This window comes from Diospyros lotus, chromosome 8 (genome assembly GCF_014633365.1).
Source record: "Diospyros lotus cultivar Yz01 chromosome 8, ASM1463336v1, whole genome shotgun sequence".
Taxonomy (NCBI): domain Eukaryota; kingdom Viridiplantae; phylum Streptophyta; class Magnoliopsida; order Ericales; family Ebenaceae; genus Diospyros; species Diospyros lotus.
In genome coordinates this window covers 34,069,051-34,095,091 of record NC_068345.1, presented here as the reverse complement: position 1 = coordinate 34,095,091, position 26,041 = coordinate 34,069,051, and the positions used below count along the sequence as shown (strand labels likewise).

Sequence of the window (26,041 nt, the reverse complement as noted above, 5' to 3'; positions counted from 1 at the left end):
TTTAGAAAGAATTAGATTTTTATTGACATGCCCTAAATTTATCTTAAATAAAAAAAATTAAAGTTCAAAATCATAAATTCACAAAAAGCTGGTACAAATAACTCAAAAAATTCCAACATCAGACAAAATATACATTATCCTATTGACTATTTCGGATGATTGGCCTGCCTTGATTTACAACCAATATATTTCATGGCGGTACTTCCTCCACCTCCACGCCTAAATCGCTAGAAGACTGCTTGACCATCTTGAAAACAAGTCAGGAAGATTCTTATGCAGCATTGTCACCCTAATGTCAGTCTGCAGCATCTGAAAAGACAGGATCGAAGAAACTCAATTTTAACGCAAAAATAACTGAAAATATCCCAAGCATTCAAGTAGATCATGAACAACAAACAACATATCCAGTCTTCAGTCTCTCACTAGGTGGGGTTGGCTAAGCATTTTATCATAACATAAAATAAAATCATATTTTTAATGCCTAAAACCTAATATTCAAACCACCAAGGTGAACAATCGTGAAGGTGCCTAATGTTCAGAATGCTAATTTAGGCCTTCCCATACCCTTGGTTGGCCAAGATGCTTTCAGTGTGTGAGGTAGTTTACCTTTTGGTCAGTAGGATGATGACACCAGCAACCTTGACTCGAGGCGCAATAAAAACATTCGACCGGAAGCCCAGATGCTCTGTAGAAAAAAAAAAAAGCCGACATGAAGTCACTATATCAATATAATGAATAGTATTTAGAGATAACAACTTGATTAAATGATGTGAATATACATACATATATAAATGATGGTTGAAATATATATTGAAAAAACCCCCACCCTATAGGCTTATTCTTTGGTAAGCGTTGAACTCCTCCATATACTTATGCAGAACTTTCCAATATCTCAGACAAGAAGGGTTTAAATGAATTGCACGAAGAATCCAGCTCTGAGGGGTTTGAGACAACTCTACACTGGATGAAGATTCAGAATCATCTTTTGATTGTCTTGAAAGCAAATGCATTTGAAAAAAGAGTTCTGCAGGCCTCATATCTGGACGAAGTAAAAATAAAATTAATTAACCATGATAGAGCATTCAAATGGCACAACATGACATAGACGCAGACAGAGACACAACAATAATCTTGAAGTCCTATTTATCAGAGGCTACTCTATTCCAATATCAGCAAGTCCTTCCCACCCTAGCTCCATTTGAAGGTTCTTATGCAGGCAAGAATATTCTCTGTTTTACTGGGAAGATTATACATGGAAAGGACAGTATCCTTAATAGAACGACAATGAGAACCCCAATCCACAATATACAATTTTGATGAAACATTTTATACAACCTCAACTCTCAGTCACCAAGGGTGTAAGCAAGGGTCTATTTAAGCACGTCCTACTTTGGTTAACAGGTGATAACACACCTCCCATCGCATTATCATACAAGTTCTTATTATATCCATAAATCCTTATCATGGCTCTTAAGACCATAATAATGTGTGTGTGCATATGAATACACATTGCTGAGAGAACAAACCTGGTGGCCATGAAAACCATTCAAGACGCAGGTTTTTCTCCCATTTTGCTTTAGAGCCAAGGCTTGCTTCTGCTTGACCCAGTAATAATGAGACAATTGGTATGGAGATGATAGATAACTCTTTAGCTTTCTTAAGACTCCTAGCAGCAAGTGACAGGAACCGTGAATCCCAAAGCTGTCTAGCAAGCTCCATACAGATGGCACCTGGACGCATAGAAGAAAATAAACAACGAGGTCAGATAATAGACATAGAATATAAACTAAACATTTCATCTTAATTTGACACTTCCATCCCTCTGAAAAAGGGGTAAGAATATTCAAGGAACCCAGAACCCCAATAGATTGACTATTTTCAAATAGGTTTAGATATAGACTGACTGTAGACCAGAATGAAAAAGTTAAAAGTTCAACTAGACTGCCTTGCATTAGCCCTTGGCTTAATGAAAATGCAGTCAACAGATTTGCCAATCAACTTGATGGTGTTTTCAATGAATGAAAAGGAAACAAAGAGTTTTCAAAGGAAAAAAAAATCTGTAAACCTTTTACACCCCCACCCACTGAGAAAAGAAAGAAAGGGAACCCATATAACATGAAGAAATTTGGTTGTACAACAACACATACAATCAATTACAAATTAAGTACCATGACACAGAAAGAGGCAGCTCTCGTCATGAGCCAAAGAACAGGCTTGTCCAAGTAACTGTTCTGCAGAAAGGAAATCCTGGTTCCATATAGCACCCATACCCTGTAGCAAACTAAATACAGCCACCCACGTATTTAATGAATTCTTAATCTCATTTGAGCAATTATCAAGGCACAACTGCAATAGATTTGATTCAGTGTGCAGCTCATATTGGGATTCAATAAATTTGAGGCACAGCCAACCAATAGGATAATCGGTTTTGAGCTCCACACATCTAATATAATCTTCCCGTAAACTTGAAAAGTTGTCTCCAGCAGCATAACCACGACACAACTGCAAGTGTGCAAAAAAGAGATAACTATTGGGAAGCAAAATCCCTGAAGCATTTTTCGCATGGCTGATACAGCCAATGTGGTCTCCACAATGCAAACTCATTTCAGAGGCACAAAGCAGAAGCTGGAACATTTGATATTGAGAAGTCTTGTCTTTCTTTGAATATAACTGACTGGAAAGAGCCACATTTAGTAGCCGCCCAAGCACGTCACATAGATGTCGTGGAAATCTCTCTTCACGAGCCTTCTGTAGATAATTAATTATAAGCAAATACCGGGCATTATGGTTCCATGGTTCTTGATGTAACAACCTGTAAACAATAATTGCTTTCCATTTTAAGAAACAGAGATAATCATAAACATGAAGTTGTTCACTGAACTTTTCGATGAAATCTCTTCATGGAAATTCAAACTACTAAGACATCAGTAATAAACAGCAATCAACTTTTTAGTAAACAAAAAATCAAACATCAAAACTTGCAAAATAAACAAGATACAAAAATCATAGAATTTTGTATTCGGAAATCACTAGGGTCTATTGCTCAGAGAAGATAAAATACAAAACTTTCTTGTCCTGTGAAATAACAAGACGCTTTTTGCTAAAAGAAAGGAAGACGATGAAAAGAATTCAAAGGAACAGAAGAATAAAGATGCATTACCTCTGCACCTGTTGGATTGCTCTTGTGTCATATTGGCACTGGCATCCACAGCTTGGGAAAGCCCACTTTCTGTTGTAGTTTTCTCTGGTATAACAAGCAACTGCACCAGCACCAAGGATCTCATATGCAGATTTTAAACCCTCTTCCTGTAGACACCCTGGAGGGCCTATAGTACAACATCTACTTGCAATGTGAGCATCTTTCCATTCTTTACTAAACAGTTGGAGATAACCAAGTAGATTCCTATTAAGAGCAAATTTACTTTAGAGATAACATTTAAAGGAGGATCTAGTGGTTAAGAATAACATTAATAAGTATCCAATGTACAGATGGGATATCAGAAAATACCAAGCAAATAATAAAGAATGTCAAAATCAGTGAGCAAAGGAAGGAGAGAACTTTGACCAAGAAAGCTTTGTGAGTAACAAAGGATAAGGTCGGACATATGCCCCTTGAGAATGATATGGTGGTCCATTTCTTTCCAAAAGGCGGTGAACAAAACGAAGTAAAATCAAGGAAGTTGGAAACATCATGCCATGTGGCCACACAAGAATATGGCATTAGATAGAAACTGGAAAGAAACACAATTAATTTATCAAATGTAAAAAGCAGGGGATCTTTACTGTGAATGATATATATGCGTATATATATGTATATATAAAGAGAGAGAGAGAGAGAGGGGGAGGGGGGAGATTGGATTGTGTGTTAAACTGCAAAAAAAGGCCAAAAGTAATGACACTAAAAGACGCATGTTCTAGGCCTTTGATAGGAATTAGTGCAAACGAAACAATTAAGATCCCAATTAATATTCAAGCAAAAAACCCTTTAAATTTCCAAAAAATTGCAGCAATACACAAATAGGAAAGAGTTTTAGCAATGAATATGCAAAAGCCTGCATGAAGCCACAAGGTTGATGTTATTATAAGAAAATCAACATAGTTCAATAATTGTACCACCCGCAATTGGGAACAAAATTGCAATCAATATAAAAAAGCCTGCATGGAAAACGCCATGGCATCAAAGTATAGTGCATATGTACTAAAAATTTTCAATCAATATACAAAAGCCTGCACGAAAAACGCCCTGGTGTCAAAGTATATTGCCAATATCCTGACATGAGGCCTTTGCTGACTTTTTTACAGAATGTAACTAGGTAATGAGCATAGGATGCCCCAGAATGAGTCACCTTCAGATATGCCGCCAACAGATCAAAATCTTTAGCTTTGTATCAATAGTCTCCAAACTGAGCTAATTAGTCCTAATATGTTGCATGGAAGGCTAAATTAGACTAATAAACTGATTTTGCTTAAAGCATTGTCACCATAATAATACAACACACCACAGTTCAACTCACAAGCCTTTTGCCTAATCCAAGAAGCACAAAAGCTTCTAAGGTGTTGCATCGTACGAAACTAGGCATGTCTTGTTTTTTGAACTATTCTAGGATTAGATAATTATTTCATCATAATCAAAACCACATTTTAGGTTTCAATAAATAAAAAGAAGTTGAAAATCAATTATAAAATAAAGACAAAATGGATTGATACTGATTCATCCTTCAAACTTTTTATTTTGAGAATTCAGAATTCCAAACTTTCAAGTTGTATACATTTACATTTTACCATGTTGAATGTAAAAAAAAATTGAATGTGATTTAGTAGAAATGGAAATATGGATGACATTATGGTGAGACTTGAAAATCAAGTTATTCCAACAAAAGATAAATTCAAATATCTCAGATCAAATGTTCAAAAAGATGAGCATTAAGGATATTAATGATATAAAACCAATTCATTGTATGGCATGGAAGTATTGGGAAATTAAATAATATAAGAAAAATATGAGCATAATTGAAATGAGGATATTAAGACAGATGTATGGCTGTACAAAAAAGAAAGGAAAAAAATAGAATTGAAAATATCCATAATAAGGTTGGAGTGGCACCTGTTGGAAATAAGATGTGCAAGTGTTCAAATGATTTGGACATATGAAGGTGACCAGTAAACGCACTTGCAAGGAGAATTTATGAAATAGAAGAAATTTGTAATGATGTAATTGTAAACAAAAACCAAAGAAAACTTTGTGAGAAAACCTTACCATAATAAAAGATATAATGATCTTACAAAGATATAGTCATAAATAAAGATGATTTGCAACCTAGAATCCATATTGAATCTTCATTACAGTGTTTCTAAAGGCTCTAAGCACACTCAAGTGCAAAAGCCTTCTAGAGCTTAAGCACAAAGCGCGGAGTCATCTTCATCATTGGAATTGGAGGTTATAGTTCCCATCATCTTCTTTGTTAGTGCCATCTAAATTGACTTCAACCAAAACTAAATGTGAACTAGAAGTGGAAGCTGGTGTTCCTATTGTTGCATTGCCTCCTTTGCTTCCAATATTAAATCTAGACCCTTGGACTCTAGTTATATTAGCAACAGCGCCACACATAAAAAAAAATCACCAAATATTGAATTATTCTCTTCTACAGCACTCTAAGATATTTATGTAATAAAATGGCGTGTTCTGATGTATTAGGTTACACAGTAACAACTCTTCTTTTACTGTAAAAATATAAAAAATAAACATGCTTAAGCAGAACTTGCACTTAACAAAAAAGAGTGGTTTTACCGCTTAAGCTGAGCTTTCTCATTTGCACTTCGCTTTGAGAAGAACAGGCACTAGAATTTCCCTTTGAGCTTTAAAGGTGCTTAAGGGTGCTTTTAACAACATTGTTCATGTATATGAATTAAATTTATAATTATTGATGTCCCACAACCATGTTATATCTTAATTCATTTTGAACTGTTGTCTCCCGTGTCCATGTTCTTGCTTTTTAGGTCTTTGTTACTTGAAAGTCAGGTAAATATTCCTCCAAATTGATTCCAATAGAAGCCATAACCCCAACAAAGGTTAAAAGTGAATGTCTTTTCTTACGCCTCAATTGATGTTCTCCTTGGCCTCCCTTCATCATTTCCTTTACTGCCCTCTATATGAATCAAATCATCCCCTTCCTTGCAGGACCATTACTTGGTCAACAAAGAACATGTTGTATAGTAATACCCCCAATTCTATCCTTGGTTGCTGCAACTAGTTTCAGCAAATAGGTTCATTTGTTATTTTTATCTTTTTTGAAACACCTATCTCTCAAACTATTCCAATTCTATATTTTGGTTGGTGTCCTAACTTCCTCCTAATAGCTTCAATATTATTATTTTATCTTTAATACAACAACTAGCATTCATCTCAACATTATTATTTACAGTTACCAGAACATGTATTCGGTGAACCACCAAACTGTCAAAATACCGTTCAATCAACTTAACAAGAGTCTTACATCAGTTCATAAAACATTCCTGATGCTAAGTGAATTCATCCATACCATTCTAAATCCATGGGGCCCAATCCTCCCAAATCCCTTCATCGTCCTTCAAAATTCAAAGCAGGAAACATACCAGTTCTAATTTCTGTCCTGAAAGTATACTGGAAACATGATCCAATCGACGAGTAGGAGAGGGAGACAAAGAATACTAGTCCTTCATCCTTGACAACTATAAACCAATCACTGCATCCTTATTGACTTTCCATATCATTAGTGAAGCGAGTAGATATTCAAGTCCTCATTTATCTTCACTAAATATCGCAACGGATTAGGCAAGGCAGGCTTGCCCCAACCCTATGTTGAGCCAACTTACAATTCTAAGACAACCGACCTTAAGTTTTAATGATTGACAAAATTAATATGATCCAAGCACAAAGTTTTATTGTTGCCACGACCTATGGTTTGGATGGAAAATTGAGAAGAGTATGGGGAAGAATTAGACAAAAATGGAGGGAGACAGCAAGAATAGAGGGAGCACAGAGGAGATCGAGAGGGGGAACAGAGAATTGGGGGGGAAATTAGAGAGAATTTGAGAGGGAAAATTAAAATTCTATTCATTCAACAACATGCCTTCCCATCCTCTAGCTGTGGCTTATATATAGCCTAACAGCCTCCCACATGCAGTACAAATGGTAAGCATAACTGCCTAGCTAAGGACAAATATCTATAACAGAAAAGGAAAAAAAATTACAATTACAGCCCTAGGAACGTCACAAATGTAAAATTTGTGGTTTACTGTGTTTGAAAATGTTTTCAAGGGCCTAATAGTTGAACAAATAGTGGGCTACAGGATCATAGTTGAGTAAAATATCATTCTAACATAGAATTGGGGAGCCCATAGTCAACCACAATGGAATAGGGAAACAAAATGGTTGACCACTGGAAAGTTAGCGACCAAAATTATGTTGTGTCCCAGAATAGGGGAACAAAATAGTTGACTACTATACAGTAGGAGTGCCAAATCTATTCACTGTCCCAGATTAGGGGAACCAATAGCCAACTGCTTTAGAATAGGTGAACCAGTTTACATTCCTCTCAGAATAGGAAAACCAATAGTCGACTATTTTAGAATAGGCAAACAACTTTACATTTTGCCACAAAGTAGGGGAACAAAATAGTCAACTACTCCAAGGATAGAAAAACTAATTCAAATTGAGGGAGACCAAAATAGTTGACTACTCTAAAAATAGTCAACTACTTTGCTGTAACAGCTAGTTTGTTTGCGTGTTCAGATTTTGTGCAGGAGTTTATTTCAAGCATTAAATGCAGTTTTGGCTGTTGGAAACATTCAAATGAAAGTCTTGAAGTATAAACACAACTTCACGAGCAAAAGAGAATAGGATTGAATGCATATTAAAAAACTCTTGGCTCTTAAATATCAAAAAGCTTTCAAGTTCAAATCTCTCATTGTGAATCAAACCAACCAAGGGATTGAAAGCTCTTCAACGTTTCATCACTAAAAGCATTGAAACTACATTCTAAAGTATTTACTGTTCAAAGTAGTTGTTTTGTTCATTCATCTTGATTTATTGCCATATCTAGTCCAAGTGTGAACTTTAGACTTGTATAATTTGTATAAACCTTTGTGTGGATTGTTGGCTTCCTAGAGCTTGATCAAACTATGTGTTTGTAACAGGTTTCTGAGGTGAGCTTGTGGGAAACCTCAGCGGAGTTATTGATAGTGGAATGCAAGGCAGGTTTGCCTTGTAGAGTGGACATGGGCATGACAGACACTGAACCACTATAATTTCCTTGTGCATCCTCTTATTGCTTGTTGTTAGTATTGTTTTTCTACATTGAATATCTTATATTGGCATTCAAATACAAATATAATTGAAGAAAATTATTGAAAAAAAAAATTAAAACTAAAATAGACTCAATTCACACCCCCCCTCTCCTTGAGTATACAGAAGAGAAGGACCAACACTTTACACTTACAAATAGGAAAACTTATCACATACCTATATTAGGTTCCACACCAAGATCCCTTACCAATTTATTTTCTCTATACTACAATAGATGTTTGCCCATTTAAGTTAAACAGGTTCAGGGTTTACAGATTTTAGTTGGGTACTGGACATAATAAGATCATAAAAAAAATTTAGTCATATATCAAGGATAATTTTACAAATAAGCATTTAATAGAGTTGAGTTCAAATATAAATAAATGTACCCAAATTTGGATTAAACCGACATCAAGTCTTAGTATGATCCTTATTAACTTGCAGTATATTTGCATAGTGACCTAACATATTTTATCTTAAAACGGGTCAGTGTCAGGTCAAGTTTGGTTGGCAACCTGCATTCTTAAGTAAAACTGGCATAACTATGCTTGGCTAGATAAACAAGTTTCTCAACCCATCATATTTTTGGCATATTGCAATACTTGGGAGAAAAAAAAGGGCTACACGAGAATCATGAAAGATGGTAAAATTATCAAATTATGCATAGGGATTACAAGTAAAAGCATCCAAAATAGATGGTAATGGCTAAATGAACATGAGCCATGGAGAAAGAAAGGCATCAGCATTGCATATTCCCTCCACGAGACTCATACCTTATCAAATCACTGTTAGGGTACTTATGAAGGACTTTCTGAAGATGTCTTACTCCGCTTTGAATCTCAAGGCATTCACTAGATCCATTTTTTATCTGCAGAAACCCAAGGGAAAACAAATACCATCATAGTTGTCACTCCACAACTGAAAAGATGCCTAAGAGGTCACTCAAAATGGGAAACCAGGGGGGGTGGGGGAGAACTTACAACTTTAGTCAGTGCTATCAAGAAGTGCATCCTGGTGATCTCTTCATTAGTTATAAGAAAGTTACGACTGCTAGAAACCACTGAATCCAGCTGATTAGATTGATCCATAGCATGAATAGCAGATACTACAAAACTAACTTTTGAACTTTGAAAAAACTCCTTGGGCATTTCTAAGATGCCAGTAACTGCTGAATCCAATCCCGAAATGTAGTAGAGTAATCTACAGATTAAGCTGACAGAGGCATCCCTGAATGGTGGTTTAGTAGACAGAGCACTAGCAGCAAGCCTTTTTGATATAGAAAGAACTAGCTCATTTTTACCAAGTTGCATTAAAGAAAGAGCATATATCTGCAAACCTTCCAAATCAAGCAGACCTAGGGCATTAAAACAAGGATAAATCAATTAGAAACAATAAAACACATGTATCTGAAAATCTAGTTAAGAATTTCAGAGCTAAGAAGCTCAGGCACCTCCAGGAAGTTCCAGGTCTGTATTGGAAGACACTTTTAAGGACACATGTTTAAGAGGTTCCATGTGTTCATCACAAGAACAAGTACCAATTACTTCACAGACACAATTTTATGTTAATAATTCAGAGCCTATGGATAGATAAGAAGATGTACAACATTATCTATTAATTCATCTTCTTTTGTACTTCTTAATTTTGAGCTAGAGTTCATGTACCCCACATAGTGGGGTAAAGGTGGTATGTTGTTCTAGGACATAAATTTGACAGTTATAAAACAAAATTCATAATTAGCTATGAAGAAAGCTCTGTAGAAGAGACCCAAAGATTCTCTGTTAGGCATACAATGATATAATTTGTATTAGTTATGTAAAAACGGAAGAGCCAATTTAGTATTTTCCTTTATAGATAAGTATGTGCACGAACATGCTTTTTCAAAAACTGCCACCAGGTCACGTCCATGTCATGTTGTATCCATTTTACATGCCCACATCCAAGCTTCTTGGAATCTAACCTAAAAATTCTATCTTGCCTTGACTATTAATTAGAAACTTATCATATCAACATGGAAAATATCGAACTACAAAACAATAGCTTAATGAAAGTCTTCCAAGTAAAAAGCTTTTGAACCTTACGGCAAGCATCACACGGGACCGCTGCTCATTACCTTGACTAATGGCATGTTCAATCAATTTGGCTTTAAATTACCATCTAGAAATTTGGCAAACCATATGGTTTCAGCATGACCATCCCATTACATCCCAATTTGCCATGTGTCTAATCAAAGCTGTAATGGCCACTATGGTTGCCTTAATAGGGGCTTCAACGTCCAAATATGGAATATCAGTACAAAAGGAACAAAATGAAAGAAAATGTATTAGCTACTCTTTGGACCAGATGACTTTACAAAATTGCTCTAGCAAAAGCAAGAACTATTCTTTGTAGAAAATCCAAACACAGCCCAAAGCAAGGTAGTCAAAGGCAATAGGCACCTTGAAGATGCTATGCCATTATATTGCCTGAGGTGCTAGATGCCCAAGAAATCACTCACCTCTGTGAAACAAGGCACTTAAATTGACAATATATATTTAAAATAAAAAGATAATAATATATTTTATATAGGGCTTCTAAAATACTCTCAAATACAAATATTTTTAAGAATGTTCAAGCAAATCAACTTTGGGATCTTGCAAAAAAGTGGATAATGTTCAAACAAACATCTTCGGGATCTTGCAAGAAATTAGATCTTTTCCCAACTGGGATGTTTATTTCTGACTTAAACTTAATGAAAAACATTTAGAAGCCACTTGTTGTAGTAGCAATAACAATACTAAAAAAAATACAAAAATGTAATATATTATAAAGAAAATAACGAATAAAAAACCAATAGCCCAAATAGAGCAGCACATTAAAATTTCAGAGAGAAGACAAAGAGATTGGGTGTCATTCGAATCACTAAGGCACAATACTAGACTAGAGGGAGAATGAGAGAGAGGGATAGCCATCACAGTAGCAATTTGGAAGGTTAACCACATGCCATGGTGGTTCATCAGCGAGTGACTTCACTCATTGGGAACCCTTGACTTGCTTTCTTTTGACCTATGTCATGGTAACCTTTCCTACTACAGAAGAAATGAGAAGAGAAGAAATTAGAGGGCAACTTATAGTGATCATTTGACAATAGCAATGACTCAAGGGTGAGATCTTTTTTTCCCATTTTGTTTCTACTTTCCTCTTTGTTTTTAGCTTGTATGTGCCTCTCACATGCCTCTTTTGATTTTTTCTTCTTTACCTTTTTCTAAAGCCTATGCCAGCACACTCGATGCCTGCCACCTCATCTAAGGCTTGTCTGCATTGCCTGATTGAAGTCGCCTTGCCTAGAGGTAGAGGTGGCGCTTTCACAGAGCCTTGAGGGGCTATGCACCTAGGCAAGCAAGGCACTCACCTTTAACTGCACTAACCCGAAGTTCTCTCTCTGTCAATATCTTCTCTCCTACCATATGTCTCTCCAAGGATGCAGAAAATGGATGGGATGTGTTCATTTGTTTTGTTTGGTCATGTTCCTTTGTGAAGTTTCCATTTCTCTTGTGCTTTGATTTAAATTTTTATTCTTCTTTCCTTTTCTCTTATGCTTTGATTTAAATTTTGATTCTTGAATTCCTCATTTATGACACCTGAAATCATCAAAATAATGCAAAAGAAAAAGGTAAAACTCACTCAACAGCAATTCAAAAATAATAGAAAACTAAAATATCTATCAAATAATGTCTATAAAAAAAAAATATCAAAAATATTTCCAATCCCAAAGTACGACATTTTGAGAAAATAAAGAATTGAATCAGTAAGATCTTAGGAGTTGCATGAAGAGCAAAAAAGGTTCATGCCATTGGTCTCTGCTGGGGCTATGCCACGCCCATTACACACTAAAACTGCACCATTGGCATTGCTAATACTATGGCAGTCACTACCATTATTTAAAACCTTTTATCCACAAGATAGGAGAATTTATTAAAAACAAATATTGACTTCAGTAATGCAGACAACCTCACTACTTTTCCCTGGTATTATGCACTGAGCCACAAATGAAAAGCGAAATAAAGGTCCAGGATTGTGCAACTTTATTATATTCATTATTCAAACCTTCTTTGTCCAAGTCTTCACACTCTTGTACAGCATCAAGAGCATTCCCCGACTGCAAGCAATGGATGCAATAGCTTAATTACAATGGAGAATGCGTCCACAAAATGCTGAGCAGCAAGAAGAGGCACTAAATTTCTAAAATGTTGTCTAAAACATCATCTGGGAGAAAAAAAGTTGTCAGATAGTTTACCCTAAAAAGTGATCTGGCCAAATTAATTGATACATCACTGAGTTGACATTTTGGAACATTGCCGGCAAAGTTGATGATTGCAGAACGTGCTAGTCTATAAGAGAGAGCAGCAGACTGATAATTAAAGCGTGCCTCACAAACCAGACCATTCATATTGTGTGATTCAGGAGAGTAGGGCATCTGCTGTACAGCCTGTTGTATGGCTCCAAAAACCTGAAACAGCAATTACCTGCAGTATTAGGTGGAAAATTTCTACAGTATGTCCTTCCACAACTACAACTAATGTGTAACTTGCAGTATCAGACTGAAACAGTTGCATATACTCATGGTTCTACTATATCAACCATCAAAATGTAGTTATACCTGTGGACATGAAAGGTGACCTGAACGCAAAGCAAGCTTAACAAGACCAGTTTGAAATTCTGCAAGCTGCCAAGACAGTAGTGATGTAAGTAAAACTATACAACATTTTTGACAAGCCAGTCAAGTCTAAGGCCATAAACAGAAAACTCACTACCAATTCAAGGGGGAAGGGGCTGATGATAATCTTAATGGGGAATGTTACAATAGACCAAGGCATGAGTGGAAATGAACACGACAGCTAACTTGGAATGATATGAAGAGCTGCCACAAATTCCTTTAGCTCCAACCAAACATTAACCATTCAATTGGAACCATAACAAGGCAAATGCACAAAAATTACAGGTTCAAAAATTCATCCATTAAAAGAATTTGGGAAAGCATAGTGAAACACAATCCTTACTGGCAGTATCTCTACTGCACGCAAACAGCTCTCATATGCTTCATCTGGAGTCAGTCCCCTGAAGGGGTAAAAAAGGAAAATATTGATGCACTCAAATGATAATGCCAATAAAGAATAGAAAGGAACCAGTATCTACTGAAGATAACAATTTACCTAACATAAACATCAGCCGACATTCCTGCCCATGGTAATGCAAGTGAAGGATCTATGCTTCTAGCATGATCAAATGCTTGTGTAGCTAATTGCTTCGCACCCTGTTCTCCATAGAGCTGTTAAAGCAAAAGGTTTAGAGAGAGACTATGAGATTGACAAGATGATTCAAGAGCTGGTAAGCAAAAGGTTTAGCTAATTGCTTCACACCCTGTTCTCCAAACTGTCTAGGTGTTTATGACATCAAGAACTACCATTGAAGCTAAAAAAAGATGTGTGTGGCTAGTCAATTGTGAATATTCCAAAGGGCAGGTAAAATAACCCTTCATTTTGTGAGGCCAAAGCAAGCCTGGAACCAGCTAAGGCACATTCCACATGTTCAGCCCAAAGCAGAAATCAGCATTCAAAGTTCAACTAGTTAACAGAGGTTAAATTGAACAATACTAGAACAAGCAAAAGACAATACCTACCTATCTACACAATGATAGGTACTAAAAATGAAATACAATACACATCTTTCAAGTTCAATACAGTGCTTCACACATCAGTCTATATAAAGGAGTAAAAGCAACCATAACAAATGGAGAACCTATGGCCAATATCTGTAACCTCAATGCCCCAACTATATACACCATCTTAAAAATTGGAGTGACCCCTCAAGGTCTGTGAGAGATACCCCATCAGATCAGACATCACCTCTGTGCAATCTTTTAAGAGTTTGGCACCAAGTATAGAAAACAGCCATCTTGCCAAATAAAGTTGTCTGATTGTGTACTGTTAATGTATGAGACAGAGGGATTCTCCATCTCTGCAATCCAGAGGATAAATCTACCAAAGCATAGTTTCACAGATCTATAAAATCAAACTTAAATCATATACTTACCAAGCCAATGTTATACCATTCCTCTACTTCATGGAAACATTACCCACAAACATGTGAAAAACAGTTTTAGTTCAATGAAAAGATTAGATAATGGACATGCCGAACATTGGGATCTTAACTTTATGAATTTTTTTTTTATTTTACCAAGTGAACGAGGTAAATATTCAAGAAAAACGGATTGCACATATAGACGCCGAAGGTGACCTAAAGACTTGGGATATAGCTTCTCAATGACCTCATAAAAAATGAGCATCTTAAGGGATCAAACCCTTTACACAATGGCATCATTTTCTTACAGAATAAAGTAATCCAAGAACCTAATGAAGGTGTCAAATTAGTTGGACAACTCCCCTCTAGCCCACAAAAAAGGGAGAAAGGACAATGTTTCAATTTAAGGCAAGGAGGATAACTTTCAAAAATCTCAATGTTAAATACATTTGTACTAGATTAGGGCTTGTAACGTAAGAGAGGTGTCATGTTTTATTTCCTGTATTAGTTCTTCTAAAAGGGTATGTTTCTAGAAGGCTGACCAGGTTTGTATTAACTGCCATCTTGGGGCAATCGGTCAGGTTGTAACTTCCGCCCCTATAGCTTATAAATAGGGGCCGAGAGGTAGGCTTTTGAGAGAGAGCTTTCAGTTGTCTTTTGCAATCTATCTTGTGCAAGTATGTGCTATGTGAAAGAGGGGATATCTTTTAGGTTTACAACTCTCTATAGCTTTCAGGTTTATGGGTTGTGAGAGAGTTGGATTTGTGGCACATGTAATCGTGTATTGTCATTCAAAGATAGTGGAGAAAGCTAAGGGCAAAGCCAATCTGGATGCAAGTCTCATTCGAGACTGAACCAGGATAAGTTCTTTACATTTTATTGTATTTTCCTCTAGTTGTATTTGTCTATTAGTCTGTTATTTTATGTGAGTAGCTATATAAAGCTACTGAAGAATGTTTATAGGACATGTTTTGAATGATAATTGAATTCAATCATTTTCCTCTCACCAATTCTCTCTCAATTTCCCTGAACTCTCTCCTGATCCCTCTGATTTCTCTCTAATATCCTCCTTCGTGCTATTCAATCTGTAATCCTTTCCCATTTCTTGTTGTATTTCCCTCCCTTTCAATCTAATTCCCCCTTAATTTCTTCCAATTTCCTATCAAAACCCTATGTACATGATAGATCTTTTCTCTTCTAGGTATCTCTTACACCAACTCCTCTAAAATTTCCCAAAATTTTACCTATCTCCTCCTCTCCTAGTCCAATTTATGATACAAACAATATTCATAGTTTCTTCTCCTAGAACAACTTTAGCTGCAATAATCCCATCACCCCATCATTTAAAGTCTTGTCCATAATAATCCCCACTCCATGCTTTGCTTGATCTTTCCATAAGTACCAAGCATATCTAGATTATGTCAATATTTTAGCCTTCTCTCAAACCCATCTCATCTTTTGGAGGCACATAATATTAATTTTTCTTCAAATCATCACATTCACCATTTCAAAGGGCATGCACAATCACCATGAGGGAAATTTATGAACCCATAGCCAAGTCCCCAAATGGAACCATACTCAAAAGTCAATGACCTTTTTCCACAAAAATGCATTCTCATTTGCAAACTCCAAAACTTTCAACAATATTACCTTCATGACAAGCCCCTTTTTCTCATCAATCCATAGAGAAAATGTCAGTAGGTCTTCACAAAAAGCAGACATGAGATAACAAATCCAGTATTTCACTAAGATTACATAATAATGGTATGATCCTAAACAAGTTATTTTTGTTGCTTATTCAAGACAATAATGTGCCAACTCCTCCATGAGCAATGAAAAAACTCTTATGCATTAAGAATCTGTAACTCAAATGGGTATCACATATTTGTCAACTCATGTCTAGTACTCATTCTTGTGTTCCCGTTTGCTTTCTTATAAACCAAATTACAACTTGGATATTGGAAAATTTTAAAAGATAAATATATGGTTAATAGGAGATACACATAATATTAAAAGTGGAGAAAGTGACATCATATTCCACACCGATATGCTCTTCTAGAGTAACAAGTTGTCAAGAACAAACAATTGACAAACACACCAGTTACATATGCACCAACGATATATCATATCATTGATAAATGTGGGCAAAGAATGATAAATTTAGTTTTAAAAAATGAGTGTTTTGGGGTTTGACTCTAATGAACAGAATGAAACTAGTTCACAGAGTGAACCATATTCCACAATTGCATATTCTAACACATACCATGTTGGTACACTTGTTAAATTTTACTTCCCAAACTCCAAACTAAAAATTACCTACAATGTGGCATAAGCTGTCATTAAGTCATGTCACCGCATTTGGACTTTAGCTTGTGCACCTTATGCAACCCCAGCTTGCACTTGAAGCAAGATCATAACTTTTATGGGTTTCAAAAAAACAAAATCATATTATTAACCACTACACAGCATGATTATTCAACCATTCTATTTTGTCAACTAACAAGCCAGCTTGGGGCCCTCACCAATTTTAATCCAACTAGAGAAAGTCCATTAATATGCTTTCGCTAGCAATTTGTGAAAGGATTTACATTACAACATCACCAATAAGTTACAGCACCCTCAGCTAAGAACAAATATAGTAAGATAGTCACCATACATTAAAAGAAAAGCTCTATACCTTTCCAAGGTATGCCCAAGCAGTAGCTAGTAAGATAGTCACCATACATTAAAAGAAAAGCTCTATACCTTTCCAAGGTATGCCCAAGCAGTAGCTAGAGATACATCAATCTGCAGTCCTCGTATAAAAGCATGTTGTCTCAATGCACTATGACCACTTAAACATCCTAATGCCACCCAGAACTCCTTGTTGTAACCCTCAAGAAGCAAGCCCCCCAAGGACATCTTCTCAGGTAGCTGCCTGGTAAATAAGATGAACAATTAAGTTTGCAATAGTTAATTGAATGGACTATTTTAGGATGGTACTAAGATCTTACCATGCATCGGGATCCTCTTTAACACACTCATTGAAAGAGCAAACGAGATCTGAAGCAATAGCAAGATCAGTATAGATATTCGCCTCCCACGGCGTCAAGTGCAAAGCCCGTTGATAGGAACTACATGCAGAAACTGCAGCTGAATGGCAGGTCCCTTTCCATGAAAGGATGGAACTTACGAAAGCTTCATCATCAGTTTCTAAACCCCAGGCACCCTCCATCCATGGTAAGCATCTTGCGTATGCAAGCTAATAAGAAGGGAATGACCCCATTTATGTGAAGGACAAAGAAACATGAACTCTTAAACATAAAATAGACCTCAGCAGAGGCACCAAACTTATTTCAGATAGTCAAAATAATAAAAGAAATGGATGGGAATAATTAAGTGCCAGCAATAGTCTATTTAATTAAGGATGGGATTTATACAAATATTATGACCTCTTCACCACAGGGTGCAGAGTGTAAAAGGCCAAAACCAAGAGAAGAATCCTTTTTTCTTCTGATAAGTGAAATCAAGAATTAAATGACCATACCTGGATATCTCCATACAACTTCCAAACAGAAGAAAAATTTCCAGCCAAGCAGGCACTCGTTTTTGCAACATGAGATGCCTCCTACAATTTTATAGTAAATACTTTAAGAAAGCTTTTCTTCTGACATCATGAAGGGTAGCATGCTTTTGTGAATTATTTTCTATCAATAGGTATACTTCCTAAAGCCCCAAAATTACAAACCTCTAACAATGAAGCTCCCCAATGAAATGCACCTGAATTCACACATTCCTTTGACAAACCAAGCAGTGCAGAAGCAAGGCCATACTGTGAAGATATATTTTGAGGGAAGATCTGTAAAGCTTTCTGAAACTGCTCAATTCCCTACTCGAACAAAGGTAAACAATAGAATCAATATATCATAAATTGCAGAAAGATTAAGCATAATAAAGGTACTTTTATTCTCCCAGTTCATGTTGTGTTGTGCACATCCTATTCAAAGGTGCAATCAGTGCAATAAATGCTCTTTAATGATTCAACTTCGTAGATCAATAAAATCCGGTTACTTGATCTCTATTCAGCCCCAACCATGTTGTGTTTTTATATACAAACTTCAGAAGGTGTGACTAGTGAAATAAAATCCTATTTAATGATCCTTTGTTTATACAAGAGATAAATAATATGGTAGCATTGAAGCATACAAGAAAGGGTGGAAGACAGCTTTTAATAAAATCCACAAGTAGAAATCAAACGTTTCTGTCTAATGAACATAATTTAGTAATGAAAATGACGAAAAATTTTGTTCTATGGGACTAGAACTAGGAGTTTGTTGACTATACTAAACCAACCACTCCTTAATTGTACTAAGCCAAAAAGAAGAAAATGGATATGAATATATCAATCATTTGCAGGCAGTCTAGGGCCTCTACTTGCATGTGAAATAGCATGAGCATAGTTTTTATTAACTAATACAAACAAATAAAGAAACATACATACCTTTCTAAAGGAACCAAGCATCAAAAAAATATTTCCACTTTCAACCAGAGAAAAGAATCTTGACCCCTCCAATTCAATAGCACGTCCATATGACTATCAAAGTACCAACAGAAGTTAGCCATTGACTGGGCAAAGTCCTCGAATACACTTAAGGATCATCAAAAACTTTAGAAGATTAACAATACAATAGAATAAAAGACCGATATAGGGCCAGAAATAGCATTGGCAACAAGCTAAAAGTTTACTTTATAGGACAGGTGATAGGCACTCATGTACTCAACAACAATAGCAATAATACTTAGCCAAAAAAATAAAACAATAATAGCAATAACAAATAACAATATATAATATATCAAGCCTTAATCTGACTGGCAGGGCAATACTCATGCGCTTATTAGAATATTCCATTTTCAAATAACGGCCACTCTTCATAGGAGCTTGCTTGACAAAAAATAAAAAGGAAAAAGTTTGAAGAAAATGCATGGTTATGTCTTGTTATTTCTTTTAATTAAGTAGAAGCAAGACTGCACCCATATTGTAAGTGCTCATTATTATAATTAACAAAGCATGCATTATTTTATTTTTCCATAGATAAAAGAGCAACCAAAGAAGTAATTTCCATCCTTCTTAGTGTCTTCTTCTTGTTTTTCTTCTTCTTTTTGTATATATAAGCAAAATTCATCAAAAGAAAGGGACAGCATGAAGGAGTTGAACCCTGAACAAAAAAGATCAACTGAACAAAACAGAGAAGAAAACCTATTGAAAAACTAAAGAACGTATCATCACTAACTGTGCAAAAAACTAAAAAGAAAAGGTGTACTCTTAAACCACCAATAAAAGGGAAATGCCATGGCTAAAAGATCTGGATCCATAAACCATCTCTCTCCCCATCCTCTAATAACAATAGAAGCACAAGCAACCAAAAAAGTAAGTTGTCGCTGAAGTGTGCCACTGACTGTGGTTTGTGTAAGAAAGTTCCATAAACACAAAAATCTATGATTGATCTTAAGATGATACGGTCACCAATCAAGACCTGACCCAAAGCCGACCCGACCACGCCGGAACAATATTTTAATACTTTTTAAGTTTTAGAATTCTACTTGATTTAGGATTCTACTTCATGTTTCTACTTGATTTAGAATTCTACTTTATGTTTGATTAGGGTTTTATTTTTATTAGGATTCTAGTTAACTTTTACTTAAGATTTATTTCTATTAGGATTGTAGTTGGATTTTGTTTACAAATATTAGATGGATTTGGATTAGTCAAATACTATAAATATGCCTAAAACCTAGAGTTTGTAATCAAGTTTTTCTCAATCAAATTTCAGCAACGGATTTGGATTTTCTTAGCAAAACAGTCTTGTTTTTGCGTCTTCTTGAAAGCCAAGCTTCATCAATTGAAGTTTATTCTTTTAAGAGTTTATTTTGGTGTGTTTTCTTTACACTTGCGTTACACGCTGCGTCAGGTGGTATCAGAACGGTTCATCAACCAATCAGATGATCAATCTTGAAGGTAACGGTAGCAACCAGTCTTGTGACGATGATCGGGGGCTGCCCGCTGTTTGGAGAGCAATCGAAGAACAACGGGAAATAACTCGTACAATGGAGTAGCAATTGGAGCGAATCCGCAACCAATTTGGTGTTTTACAATGAGTTAAGGATAATCGGAACCGGACTAATGACGTGAATCAAGCCGGCTATGTTAAACCGGGAAGACCAGCCATTAATCCTGTCCTCATTAATCCTAGAAAACCAATGATGGATGATAGCGACGATGAGAATGATCTTGGTCGTATGATAGCCAACCCCAGTGGTAAAGGGGTAAGGAGAAATGCATCGCAACACAACCATTGGGAAAACGATGAGTATAAACTAAAGAATGGCTTTTCGGTTTTGGAGCTTGATCTCGAAGATTATGTTCTCCCAGCAACCTCAACGTTTGCAAACTCAGGTCTGGTTTATACTGCTAACATGACAGAAACTCCAAGGTTGTTGACTCATACTGGGGTATTTTCTAGTCCCGCGGGCTCAGGCATTGCTTCGCAACCCAAGGATGGTGGTGTTTCTTCTGATCGGTTTGCGACTGTAAAGGAGATGGAGGTTATGGTAGCAAATCCTTCTATAGTTTATTCAAGCTCTGGCATGGTTAAATCGCAGGCAATAGAAACATATTCATCTCCGTGATTGCAAAAGCAAAATGGTCACATGGGTCTCTTTGTGGATAGGGGTGTTGGATCTCCCAGGCTATTCAACTCAGGTAGTGCAACTGCTTTTGATATTAATCTGAAATTAGATTCCGAAACTAAGAATGTTGTAATAGTTGCTGCTATAGCTGATCAAGTGCTTAGACCAGAGGAGGATTCAAGCATCAATATTTTAAGTGATGGAGAGACTGCTAGTAGTCATGGAATAAGCCTTTATTCAAAACAGTTGCAAAAGAATGCTTCTTCAGGCAAGAAAAATCTACGAATGAATTCAGAAGCTGAGGAGGAGTCAAAATCAATAAAGCTAATGAGAGGAGAAAGACTTGTGATAAGATCTACCAAATTAGAGAAGCGCTCACGATGGAATGTTCAACATCCTCAATCTAACATTAATAATACAGTGGAGGTAGATGTCAACAAACATGGCAATGACTGGACCCATGCCAACGCAAATATGGCTAAGAAGGGGAGGAATGTCTTTGCTCATGTTCCCTTAGCAGAAAAGTTCAAGCAATTCAGGAAGATGTCAAACAAAAGTTGCACAAATAAGAAATACAAAGCAACAGATAACAAACATAGGAAGCACAAAGTATTTGAGGTTGGAGATGAAGTCATGATTTTTGAAGAAGGAACGGATTCCAGCAGAAAAGCAGAACAAGTTCAAACCAAAGAAGTATGGTCCTTACAAGATTCCAAAGAAGACCAATGACAATGCTTATGTTGTGGATTTGCCTAATCATATGGGTATTTCTAAACATTCAATGTGGCTAATCTCTCTTTGTACTTGACAAACATGGATTTGTCCTACACGGATCAAAATTCAAGGTCGAATTTTTTCTCAAGTGGAGGTGAATGATGTGGTCAACAATCAAGACCCGGCCCAAAGCCGACCCGACCACGGCGGAACAATATTTTAATACTTCTTAAGTTTTAAAATTCTACTTGATTTAGGATTCTACTTCATGTTTCTGCATGATTTAAGATTCTACTTCATGATTCTGCATGATTTAGGATTCTACTTCATGATTCTACTTAATTTAGAATTCTACTTCATGTTTGATTAAGGTTTTATTTTTATTAGGATTCTAGTTAACTTTTACTTAAGATTTATTTCTATTAGGATTGTAGTTGGATTTTGTTTACAAATATTAGATGGATTTGGATTAACCAAATACTATAAATATGCCTAGAATCTAGAGTTTGTAATCAAGTTTTTCTCAATCAAATTTTAGCAACCTATTTGGGTTTTTTTAGCAAAACAGTATTGTTTTTGCGTCTTCTTGAAAGCCAAGCTTCATCCATTGAAGTTTATTCTTTCAAGAGTTTATTTTGATGTGTTTTCCTCACACTCGCGCTACATGCTGCGTCATAGGATCACCTACTAAACTCCAAAAACAGCAAACACAACCTCCAAGTATCAAGAGCGCAATATGGTGAAGCATTTAAAGATCAAACCAGTACCCTGCTAATTAAGACATGAAAGACCAGTGCAGGACAGCTGGAGTTGATTTCCAAGACATAAGGTAGCCAACAAAAAAGACCACCTTAAAGGCGTCTCAGTCTGCAAGCAAATAGCTAGATGGTCAATGTTGCAGAGATGAAGACTGTTTATAAAATAAAAGCTTATGTGTGAATACAGACTGCACAACACCACCAGAGGATAGAAAGTAGAATTTGCCAACAGTAGCATCTTATCCCTGGCAAACTGGTTCAGATCAAGCAATATCTCATGAGTAGTTTGCAATCAAATTAGCTATTGCTCCAAAACCAAACCCCAGAATAGCATTACATGGTTTATGGCAACATTCTCCAGTTCTAGAGACGTTAGATCAATTCCAAAAAGCATAAAGAATAGTTTCAATTATACATTAAGTAAATACTTTTTTTAAATTATGTATTTTTTCTTTCAGAAAGCTCACAAGAACCAGAGAATAACCCTTGCCTTTCCTGGTCAGCAGAATTATGGAAACAAAATGGAAGAGGAAACAAGAAAATGGGGCGAAAGTTAGAAAACAAAAGAAATCAATAACCTTCATAGCCGCGGTAAACATGCCTAACCGCTGGTAGGCAAGACCCAAAGCCTACAATTACATCAAACAATGAAGAGCAGGATTAATGCTTTATCAGAGTTAAAAAATTAAGAAAAAAAACACCGACAGAAAGAAAGGAACAGTCATGGGAAGCAAATAACAGACTTCCCACAAATCAGCACAAATAGGATAGCCTCGGATGGCTTGCTGCAGACTCGGTACTGCTTCAGACCATTTCTTTTGATAAACCTGTAAGCAGCAAGCGCACAGCTAAGCATCATGATAAATGGCTGGCTCCATCGTCAGGAGTGCAAACTTCACAGAGACCTATCATGTATAAGACGAAGACAGACCTGAAGGTAACCCAATCTTCGAAAAGCCCAAAAGGCCCTTGGTGATTTTTCTGAAGCTTCACGGCAGACGGCAACTTCCAGGCTCTCTTTTCCTGCTTGATCCAACAAATCACACAATGCTTCCTGCAGTGTATCATCATAGCATTCAAAAACAAAAAGACTAGTGGAGTAGAACTAACAACAATAGTTCAAAAGAAAAGACAATGTCTAAGCGCAGTGAAGAAGAAACAAACCCCAGAATCGGAGTCATCAGGATAGAGGGCGAGGGCTCTCTGGTAACACTTGAGAGCTCTGTGGCTGTCGTCGGATGCTCGACTATAATAATGGCCCAAATATCTAAAAGCGAGGGCGTTCTGAGGGTTCAACTTGGCAGAAATTAGGAAATGCCCCGCCGCTTTTTCTCTGATTTCTTTCGATTCGTGCCCCTTCTCCCACAATAACAGTCCCTGCGTCCAAAAGAAATCAACATTTCACCCCTGTGTGCGCCTCTTCTTTTCAATTTATTCTCTGTCAATTACTAGGGCCAACCTTACATTTGAATGTAATAAAAAATCAGCAGTAGAAGATTATCAATTTGTGTGCGAGTGTTCACAGCTGTATAAACAAACTAAACGCATAAGAAAAGAAGAAACCGAACGAGGTCGAAATGGAGAGCGGGATCATCAGGATTGGAGTCTATAGATTCTTGCAGCTGCCTTAACTGGCCGGCGGCTTCTCCTCCTGCTCTGTCTTCTTCTTCTTCTTCTCCCTACAGAATTCGAAACCCAATTAGAAGACATTTCCACATAGCCTAATCGACAGTTCTGTAATTCGTAAGAAAGGAACACGGAAATTGTTAAACGGAGAGATTCAACTGAAGCGGACCATTTTCATGTCACTCCTCCTCGATTCCTGGATTCAATTTACCCTGCTCGATTCTCCGATTCAATTCGATTTTTACAGAATTCTAAAACCCTAAAAACCTCTGAAAAGACGTGTAACGAAAGTAGTCGCGCATATATGTATCTGTATCCTGGAAGGCGACACGTATTTGATGCCCGACAAAGATGATTTGCTAATTAAGTAAGGTAGCGTTTCCTTCCTAAAATATAAAATCGTATTAAACAAGTTTGAAATATTTTTAAATTAAAATATAAAATAATTAAAATAAAATTAATAAATATTCAAAGTTTTTAATTATTTGTTAAATATTTTAAAATATAATAAAAAATATATGCATAATTGCTTATCCGGATAAAAAAGAAGTAAATATATCTAAAAAATATCAACTAAAAAATCACGTAATTTTTTAAAAAAAATAATTAAATAAAATTAATTAATATATTAAAAAAATAAAAAATTAAAATACTTTTTATATTTTATTTTTTTAAATCTAAATCTTACCTAACAAACACTGCCTAATAAAACAAAAGTTGTTGCTTCCCTTACCTCTGTCCAAAATGTTTGCTAGCCATTGACCCTTGAATCTACGCGTATTTGCTTGTAGCGTCCCCTACTTTCGTCCATTTGCACTTAAACACCATGTATATTAAATTAATATATTGTAACATATAACTCTAAAGAGTAAATTACGGTTGACACCTCTAAAATTTCACTGAATTATATCAACAACTTCTCTTCTCTGTCAAACAGACATTTAAAATACATGAATACCATTTGATTTTGAAAATAAGGCTTTTGACCTAAGTTAATTATAAAAATAAGTCAAATTACTCTTACAGATTTTACACTTAATTAGGTACCTTCCTATTTTTTCAAAATTGTGATAAATGGACCTCCAGAAATACCCATTTTTTTTAATTTCAAACAGATTTTCTTTATCAAAAAAATTAAAAAGAAAAATGAAAATTATTTTTTTTCACATAAGTTATGAATCTAACAATAAATACAAAGTCAGTAAGTCAAGAATTACTGCAAACTCACCACTATTTAGATCTTTTATCAGTTATCACACAAAACACAATCCTGGTAAATGAAGCATAGAAATGGAGAAAACGGCCATTTTTAGGTTATTTTTGTAAATTGAAAAAAGTTTCAAGTCATTTCACAATTTACATAAATTGACAGAAAGCACATTCGCAGCGACATCACATTTTCCGAAACTAAAGCCTTATTTTCCCATCTCTTTTCAGTCTTTTTTTTTCTTCTTTTTCTTCTTATTTTATTTCGCTTTGTTTTTCTTTTTGAATCCCAAGTCTTCTTCCTCATATGATCACTTGTTGCTCCAAGTGCTCCCTCACCACAATTCCCTTGCTTGTTCCTTTGTTGAAGATTGCTCCATTTTGGTGTCGAATCCCAAAGTCTCGACACCAATTATTCTTACTATCGGTCATTATTGTCGTTTTTCTTCATTAACCTCTCTCTATCTCTTTTTCTCCAATCACCTGACTCTTTGTATTATTTCTCCGTGTTTGTATTTTTTTAATTTTAGAAACTATGTTTGTGTTTGTATTTACATTAATACACATGAGTTCCACATATTAATCGAAGTAAAATAAGGCTCCAGATCTTTTTTTGAAATTTATTTAGTAAAATAAGGATTCAAATTAATCTTCCATTATTAATTAAGTAGTTCAACTTTGATTGTGA

General features: G+C 35.9%; 1 protein-coding gene across 4 annotated transcripts; it reads right to left on the bottom strand.

The window, feature by feature from the left end:
- On the bottom strand, window positions 1–24,470 carry LOC127807554 (tetratricopeptide repeat protein SKI3). 4 transcript variants are annotated; one of them, XM_052345501.1, is made up of 24 exons: window positions 24,317–24,470; window positions 24,090–24,200; window positions 23,686–23,898; window positions 23,453–23,575; window positions 23,265–23,348; window positions 23,100–23,150; window positions 18,864–18,956; window positions 18,111–18,251; window positions 17,910–17,990; window positions 17,377–17,624; window positions 17,129–17,300; window positions 13,516–13,631; window positions 13,363–13,420; window positions 12,963–13,028; window positions 12,600–12,812; window positions 12,410–12,461; window positions 9,304–9,677; window positions 9,097–9,191; window positions 3,161–3,403; window positions 2,169–2,812; window positions 1,527–1,730; window positions 784–1,039; window positions 607–685; window positions 1–309 (listed from the first exon to the last, which is right to left on the bottom strand). In XM_052345501.1, the coding sequence occupies exons 1-22, from the start codon at window positions 24,323–24,325 to the stop codon at window positions 828–830; spliced, it is 3,603 nt and encodes a 1,200-aa protein (XP_052201461.1). In that variant the 5' UTR covers window positions 24,326–24,470; the 3' UTR covers window positions 1–309; window positions 607–685; window positions 784–827. The 4 variants fall into 4 exon arrangements, with proteins under 4 accessions (XP_052201461.1, XP_052201462.1, XP_052201463.1 ...); XM_052345502.1 differs by having other exon boundaries at window positions 827–1,039; XM_052345503.1 differs by lacking the exons at window positions 13,363–13,420; window positions 13,516–13,631.
- Between the last annotated feature and the right edge of the window lie 1,571 nt (window positions 24,471–26,041).

What these genes read in the sequence shown, in the direction of transcription:
- LOC127807554 (XM_052345501.1), bottom strand. An exon ending in TCGGCTGATGTTTATGTTAG is followed by an intron (nt 13,421 to 13,515) that starts GTAAATTGTTAT and finishes TTACCCCTTCAG; the next exon opens with GGGACTGACTCCAGATGAAG. An exon ending in GTGCAGTAGAGATACTGCCA is followed by an intron (nt 13,029 to 13,362) that starts GTAAGGATTGTG and finishes CTGTCTTGGCAG; the next exon opens with CTTGCAGAATTTCAAACTGG.